The 8,969-nt window shown below is 39.8% G+C and overlaps 1 protein-coding gene across 1 annotated transcript; it reads right to left on the reverse strand.

Annotated features, from left to right (window-relative positions):
* Positions 1-552: 552 nt before the first annotated feature.
* LOC114285729 (calponin-like domain protein) lies at positions 553-8,368 on the reverse strand. The gene is made up of 8 exons (XM_082873302.1): positions 7,813-8,368; positions 4,679-7,662; positions 4,426-4,584; positions 4,133-4,312; positions 3,518-3,712; positions 2,032-2,130; positions 1,347-1,958; positions 553-1,212 (listed from the first exon to the last, which is right to left on the reverse strand). Exons 2-8 carry the CDS (start codon positions 7,631-7,633, stop codon positions 847-849), a joined length of 4,566 nt encoding a protein of 1,521 aa, XP_082729428.1. The 5' UTR covers positions 7,634-7,662; positions 7,813-8,368; the 3' UTR covers positions 553-846.
* Positions 8,369-8,969: the final 601 nt, after the last annotated feature.

Below are 8,969 nucleotides of genomic sequence, written 5' to 3' on the forward strand. Positions count from 1 at the left end.
ATATTTTGTTTGGTTTAGAATTTTTTTTTTATTTATTTTTTTAGGTTTTCAATTTATATATATATTTTTTATTTTTAATAAATGTTTTTAATATTTTAATCAATTATTTCTTTTTTTTACTTTTTAGATCTACTTAATCTAAACACACTAAAAACTGCCAACTCCTAACCAAACCAAACATACTTTTTAACTTCTAAAAAAATATAAACAAAAAAACCACCAAAAAAAAAAAAAAAAAACCAAACTCTATAATTACAAAAGCACTAGGTTTGCACCGAGCGCTATTTTGGTTATTCCCACACTTAAAAGTCCGTTGCATTCACCTCTTTGGTCAGTACTTTTTTTGTTGAGATGGTAAGTACGACTGCATAGCATTAGCAGAGATCGTACATAAACTTTCATGATTGCCCCCAATATTAGGCAGTTGGGTTTTCTCATATGTCAGTGGCTTCACTGGCCTCTGCGACTTCAATTCAATTACTCAGCACTAACTGTTATGCCCGTATTTCACACACACACACACACACACACACACAGATGGAGATGCAAACCTTGCTAGGAATAAATTTGTTTATTGTAAGTTATAACACTGGCTGGAAGCAACACCGAAACTGCTCTGTTTTAGTTCATATGGGCAGGCATATAACAGAACCAATCTATCAAGTGTGTATGCAAATATAAGGCAAATTATAATTAACTGAAAGCAAACCAAAGGAAAAACAAACCGAGTAGCGAGAAAGAGAACCAAAGAATTGCCTATTTATCTATGACAAATATCCCCCACCGAACCCCTCAGTAGATAGCCCAACTAATTGTAAAAAAGAAAAAGAAAAAAAAGAAGCATATTCAGAAGCCAGAGCTTCGCATCCGAAGGTTATGCCCAAGGTTGGAATAGAAGCCAATGCTACCCAACAAGAACAAGGCAAGAACAAGCAGGCCCACAAGAATTATCCAAATCCATTGCTGCATCCTTCTTTTACCCCTGTTGCGAAGAGGTGGCGGGATTGATTTTGTCTTGCTCTGCTTTGTGAACTGAACTACCTTTTGAGGCCTTTTTGTTATTGTTGAAGGATTCTCCTTGATTTCAGGCTCCTCGGTAGTTACAACTGGGGATTCCGAGGTTGGAACAGCTTCTCCTTCATTGTTACCATCTGCGTCCTCTGCTGCAGCTGACTTCTTTTTCTCCTTCTTCTTTGCCCTCTTCTCTCTCTCCTGCACAAAGAAAGTTCATTCATACTTGATTGGTTCAGGAACATGAACACAAACAACACCATATGGTAAACGTGATTCACCCGTGCTGCTTCACGGTAACTTGTGGTGTGACATTAATGAAGTCAGAAATTCACCTTCTCTTTCTGTTCAGCTTCCTTCTGTGCTCGTAACTCAGCCCTAATATGGGCCTTCTCTGCATTTCTTCTTTTCCTCTCTAATGCCTCCATAGCTTTGGCCTTCTCCTCCAGCCGGCGTTGCTCTTTCAACTTGGTTGCAGCCTCTTCCTTCCTCAATTCCTCTTCCTTCCTAGCCAACTCCTGCTCCTCCTTTGTTTGCTTATTATGCTCTTCCTCAATCATCTCTTCCATCTCATCCCTGCCGGAAACAGTTGCTGAGCCATTCCTCAAGGTAGGTTTCCCAGGTTTTTTAGTTATTGTTGTCTGAACTATTTGCTCTGGAACCTTTGCTGTGGATTTGTCATCTGTTTCTTCATCCTCCACAGTAGACAAACGCTTTTCCTGTTCCAGAGTAAAACTTGGTAACTCAGAGTTGGCCTTGCCAGCGGTCGAATGAGGCCCCTCAATTCTTTCATCCACAACATTGGGCAGCAGAGTTGTCTCCTCATCAGGGCCCAGTGCACGTCCATCCAATGTCCTCAATCTCCTCATTGTACTCCTTGTGTTGCGGCTGAGGTATTCATTTCGGAACTCATCATTCTTGTTCCATAATTCTATGACTGTCTCCACCTAAACAATTTAAAGCTAAGTACAAAGTGGGAGCCAACTTCACAAATATAGACAAGATGAGCATGGGACTAACCTGGTTAACACAAAGCCGGTGAAGTGCCTCTTTATCTCCACTTAATGCATATTCATTAGCTTTCATTGCATCACCCTTGTACATCCGAAACCGCGCGTTCTGAGATTTAAGAAATCGATTTTAATCCCAAAATCTAATATCACTGTTTTCCTCAATATGCTTTTCATTGTTTCTAGTCCAAGTTTCTAATGTCTATTAATGCAAAAAATGCATCAGAAATGGAAACATATACACTAAAAAATAATGTATTAATCATCCTGCAAACCCAAATCATTAGAAAGGCCGAACTCCAAAAAGGGGGAACAGGGGAACACCTGTTCAGGTTACACATGGAAACTTGTGAATTGACACATTATCATTAGTCTTACTACTGAAAACATGGTTGTTAGAATTGTATGATTGAGGAATCAAATCATACGATTCGATACAAGTTTCAACTAAAATGATTCGAATCATGCTATTGAATAAAAAATTGAGAGAGTACAACTCAATTCGCAATTCATTACGATTTACTATGAGTCATTGTGATTCACTGGAATTAGTTTTGTTTTTGTTTACATAATGCATAAAATTACATAGTTTTCACCTCTCAGTTAACGAATAAAAACGAGATTCATTTCACTTTAAACTTGAGTACATAGATGTAGGTATATACATATTATATTAAATAAAGTGAATCTGATCATAATTCACTGTTTCAACAAAAAGATTTGCGATTCAATTCACGATTTGACAACAATGACAAAGAATTACAGTGGACTACATCCCTCTTCAAGTGGAATATGCAAAACATATATTGATCAATTTTAAGGAAGTATCCATTAGCTCATCCTACAAAAATTATACATAAACTTCATACTGAAAGACATACGCACAAAAGGTAGATAGCCACATAACGAGGGAGTAACATAAAGATAATGGACAGTCTCTACGCAGCATCTCTACACAACATAACACATGGTTCCCACATAAGCAAGTAGTATGAATGCTTTCACTTTTCCTAGTAAATAGTAGACTGCAGAAATATCTGTATGCTACATTGAATTGATATGCTACTAGAAATCCATTGGACGACATTTCCAAGTCTCCAGTTTATCAATGTTTCTACAAAACTAGCATTGATTCATATTGAAGGCCCTATCGAGAACCAAGATTTTCTCAAACTAGAACGAAAAATCTGATCCACATCATTTAAGCATTTCATCATGACATGGATTGTGCAATGGTGCAGTACCAATTTCTATTTTGTGCATAGGTGCAGAATTTCAGCATGAAGTCTTGTTGAAAGGCTGACATTTAGCTTAGGATAGTTCCATTGGCCATAAACTAAGCTTCCCGTGCAATTTCAAAATTCAATGCACTCACAGTGTGGAAGCGGGAAGCTAAAGCGGAGGGCTAGCAGCACTTCCCTTCAATTTCAAGGAGTGAATATAATTATCTTAAGAGAAAATTAAATACAACCTAGCAAAAGTAGATAAAAACAGACCTTCTCATACAATTGTTTCTTTATATTCAGAAAATGTGCGTATGCTTCTTGGCGAATCTCATCTGCTGCTCTAAACTGAGCATGTAATCCATTCAGCTTTTTACTTTCATCAATGCATTTTTTCTCTGCTGCTACAACAGCTGCTTCTGCTTTTGAAACCTTGTCCTTCAGGCAATCAAGCTCCTTCTTCAAAATCTGCATTTACTGAAATTAGGTCAGTAATGGAATTACCTATTTAATGATTAAGACGAGCGGTTCCAACTTCTACAAACAGGCCCACTTTCTCTTTTGACTTTTTGGCTTTTTAGCCTAGTCTAAAAAACCTCGTTTGTGTTAGGCTTTTTGGCTTTTTAAACTCTTGTGAGACAAAAAGTGAAATGATTATAGTTTAGATATGACATTTTGTCTTATTGACTTTTTAGCCTATTTTGTCTTTTTGCAATTATTTTAGCCTTTTAGCCCCAAAATCTTTATGCCAAACGAGGACAAAGTTATCAAGATAAATAAGTGGTGAACTATAAACGTGATATATAAGGAAGTTAGATATCCTATATGTCAACTATTTCAAAATAACCAAATGGTGCCACAAGCCTAGCCAAAAGGAGTCTTGCATACCTTCAGCCGCTCTTCAATTTGGTCTCTCTGATCCAAAGCCTGCTGAACTTCATCCCGGCTACCCATATTAGAGGAGAGCTGTTCACGATGCAGCTTCAGTTGCTTGATTTCACGAATGAACTGTTTTTCTTCTTTCAAAGGCAATGTTTCATGTTGTATCATGTGTTCCATATCATGTATCTGATTCCAGGCAATAAATTCAATAATATAAGAACAATTATGAACTGAAAAGTAACAAACTCATTTAAGGTGTACGTGCAGATTTTTTTCCTAGAAAGAAGGAAAGTGCTTACCCTAACATCAATTTGCTTGACAGACACAGCATTCTTCACTCTGTTAATCACAGATTGAACAGAGTCTATTTCCTGACGTTTAGACTTAACTAACGCTCGTGCAGCTTTCTCTTCTGTTTTGGCAGCTCCATAACTTTTATGAAGCAGCTCACAATTGGCCTGTTCGTAGGAGCATCACATAAATCATATGAATTCAATTCCTAAAATTGAATAAAACAAGGAAAGCATTCTCTAGATTTTTCTTAATTCTTACCCTAATAATTTGGATATCAACTTGAATGGCATCCCTTAGGTGTGTCTTCTCCTCAACTTGCTGCTGAGCATCTCTGAATTGTTTTTCATCAACATATTTTGGAATCTTAATCAAGAAGTGGAATGGCCTTTTCACAGCCTCCACACATGTGCCCTGTTCATGCAAAGCGTCAGCACTAGACCTCTCTGGTGAAGATGTTGAGATCTCAGCCCTGTGAAGCCGTTCAGTGTCTTGATTTTTGTGATCAATAAGGTTGTCAGAATCATCTCCACCATTGACTTTATCTCCAACATCTTGGACATCCAATGCCTCTGGGACACGGTTTGGTGTACTACCACGGGGAACAACAAAGCCATCCAGAACCACAGGTTGAGATACAGCAACATCATTGCAAGGCATATCTCTTCCACTTATGGAAGAAGAGTTTTCAACTTCAGATTCAGAATTCATATCAGCAGCACCACTTCCATTTTGAAGTGAATCATTAGCAAGATATTCTGGATCCAAATCATTAACATCAATTGGCTGGCTGCATGCACAATCTGTGACCTTATTTGAAACTTCAGACTCAATATTAACATCAGCGCAGGATGAAGTAGATACTTTTCCTTCAGGGTCAACGGAATGAAGCCCAGTGTCAGTTTCTGAGCTCATCTCATTACAACTTGTTACTATGGCACCTCCAACAATGTCATTCTTAACTTCAATTTCTAGTTTTGCATCTTTAGCAGGTTCACAACCAATCTTGATTTCTGGTGTCACGCAAGCAGGGGAAGGCAACTTTTTGGCATTTTCGGAGGAACCATTCAATTCAGTTGTATTTTGACTGCAATCGATGAGCTCATTAAGAACTGTGACTTGTGAAATACTATCTTCAACTTGAGAAGTAGGGTAGCTGTCTTTATTTCCATCCGAGGCATGTTCATTGGCAATTTCTGTTTCTAATGGTATGTCAGTCTCATTGGCCAAATTTGCTACTTTGTTACCCTCATCTACACCACTACTAAAGCCAGCAACCACTGGTTGACATTCCTTATTTTCTTTTATGTCTGTTCTCAAATCTGTTTTCTCTTCCTCCTCGAGCTTCTCCCCATTGTCAAGCTGATAAGACACAGATTCTGGCTTTGAGATTTGAGATTCCAAGCTCTCTTTAACTTCTCGATGCAACCCCAACTGGGTTTGCTTCTCAGCAATCACCTTCCTATTCTCAACCTCAGGTGAGTTGGATTCAAAAGCCTCTGAAACAATAACTTGAGATTCCGGACTCCCTTCTAGCTCTGGTGTTGACTCTAGATTAATGTATGCCATATAGTTCACCTCGCCATCATTGAGCACTGATGATTCACTTTCAGCAGCCTCTGAAAACACAATTTGTGCTTCCTCACTCTCCTTAAAATATGCATTTGACTCTAGATTATTTTGTTTCTCAGATTTCTCCCCCCTGACCCCTGAAACCACAATTTTAGATTCACAAACCTCCCCTAACTCTGCAGTTGATTCTAAATTAGTTTGTTCCTCAGACTCGATCTTGCCCTCATCAGGCTGTGGTATTCCACAATGACTAACCTCCGTAACCAAAGTTGGAAAATCCGGATTCTCTTGTAGGTCAGAAGCAAGATCCGGCTCAATTTGCATCTCATTTTTTGCCTTGCTATCAATCAGCTCCTGTTCAGATTCCATAGCATTTTGGTCCTGCAACAGAACACCATCCTCATCCATATCGCCTTTGACCAATGAACCGTTTGGAGCAACATCAGTGACTTCAGCAATGCAATTATCCTCCACAGACAGAGTTTCTCCATTCTTGTCATTCAATTGCCCAACTTGGCCCTCTACATCCTCTAAGGCACCAAAATCTGGCTCAATTTGCCTCTCAATTTTGGCCTTGCTATCTAACAGCTCATGTTCAGATTCCACAGCAGCCATTGAACTTTGGTCCTGCAACAGAACATTATCCCCATCCACATTGCGTTTGACCAATGAACCATCCGAGGCAATATCAGTTACCTCACCAATACAATTATCCTCCGCAGACACAGTTTCTCTGTTCTCATCATTCAATTGCCCAACTTGGAGCTCTACATCCTTGTTTGAGGAACCCAAATCTGGTTCAATTTGCTTCTCAACTTTTGCCTTGTTATAAAGGAGCTCGTGTTCAGATTCCACAACAGCCGTTGCATTTTGGTCCTGCAACAGAACACCATCCACATCCGCTTTGGGTTTGACCAATGAACCGTCGGAGGCAACATCGGTGACCTCAGCAACGCAACTATCCTCCGCAGACATAGTTTCTCTATCCTCATCATTCAAATTCCCAACTTGGCCCTCTACATCCCTTTTTAAGGAACCAAAATCTGGCTCAATTTGCTTCTCAATTTCTGCCTTGTTATCAGGCAGCTCGTATTCAGATTCCGCAACAGCAGTTGAATTTTGATCCTGCAACAGAACAGCGTCACCATCCACAATAGGTTTGACCAATGAGCGGTCGGGGGCAACAACAAGAACATCAACATCAACATCAACATCAACATCAACATCAGCGACCTTACCAATGCAATTATCAACCACTGAAACAGTTTCTTCATCCTCCTCATCATTCAATTGCCCAACTTGGCCCTCTACATCAATGTTTAAGGAACCAACCGTAGATTCGGGAAGGGTGTGTGATTTGTTGACACACTCCACATTGAGATCGCAATCAATGGGATCACCATCTACGGAGTCACTCCGGCTCACCAAGACATACAAACGGTCTGGATCAACCTTGCCGTTCCCATTCAAGTCAGTATCTTCTTCTTCTACTTGTACTTTGTCATCATCAACATGCTTATTATTAACCCCATTGCAATCTCCATCCAATTTGGGCAGATCCTCGTACGAACTCATGTCCAACCCACACCTGTCCTCAATCGGAACCTCAGAAATTTCGCTACGAACTTCAGCTTCCGACGCCATTGAACGGATCAGGTAATTCACAGCAGAAGCTGTAATAATAAAAAGGCAAAAATTGTAGTAATTGTTTGTTACAATCAAGATCGGGAGATCCAACGGCGGTGGTAGGAATTCAATGCAAAAACAAAAGCAAAAGCAAGAAAGAAAAGCATGCAAAATGCAAAGGGATCGAATGAACTTACAGGGATCCGTTTGATCCAGATGCGGGATTCACTACTTTCGGATCGTACAGCTCCAGTGAATGCGTAGCCCTCTCAATCTCCAGATCACGACCCAGATCACCCCAATTTGCACCACCGCCTATTAGTTTCTTTTCTTGGCACACAGACAGACAAGATCTAAATTGATAAATACTTTATATATAATAATTAGGGTTTTGTAGGATGAGAAGGAGAATAATGAGAACGCAACGCAGGTTCAGGGGAGGGGAGTACTCTTCTCTTCTCTCTCTCTCTCTCTCTCTCTCTCTCTCAAACAGAACAGAACAGAACAACAGAACACAATAGAAGAGAAGAAAAGAGAAGAGAGTCGCAACTCGCAAATACGGAACAGCTGGCGAGGGAAAAGCCTGCTGCGTTGGTGTATTTCCCTTAGATTTGAACTCCAAATAAAATACCCCCCACTCACTTTTTCCCTACTGTATTGTTTTGTTTTTTGTTTTTATTTTTCATTTTTTATTTTTCGGATGGTGATGCATTCCATTTTATGTTTGGAATGACATTGGACAAACTTTATTTTATTACATTATCTAAGAACAAGTGTAATAATCTTTTTTTTATTAAAATAATTATAATTACATATGCTTTTGCTTATTTCATAATTATTATATATGTGGTAAAAAAATTTCATTATAAATAGGGAAAATCGGTCTAGGGTCCCTTTCCCACTTTTTGTAATGGAAGAGATCCACAAAATTATTTTTTGATATCTAAGATCCCTAAACATATATCAAAGAAATTTCAGTCCTTTATACTATTTTCATCATCTGACCCACCGCCACCCTAACAACCTGACTCTGAGTCCTCATCTCCCAACACTTCCCAAAGCTTTACCCAGTGGAGATTCCGACTCCCAAACTCACCCATCTCACACCACTCTTATCCACCACCACCGCCGCCGCCGCCGGAGTCTGACCCATTACCACCCCAAATCCACCGCCTTTCTTACCCACAACCACCGCCTCCAGAACTCTTCCACCTCGTCGAGCTCTAACTCACTTCAGACTCCGATTCTGACCGACTCAACGCCCTCCACATGCTTGAACGCTGGCTCGTTCCGAATCCCTCCACAGCTGCTGCGGCCGTGGACGGAGGCGATGAGGTGGCCTGTCTATGTCATG

Source organism: Camellia sinensis, chromosome 6, assembly GCF_055761805.1.
Source record: "Camellia sinensis isolate YWXY chromosome 6, ASM5576180v1, whole genome shotgun sequence".
NCBI lineage: Eukaryota > Viridiplantae > Streptophyta > Magnoliopsida > Ericales > Theaceae > Camellia > Camellia sinensis.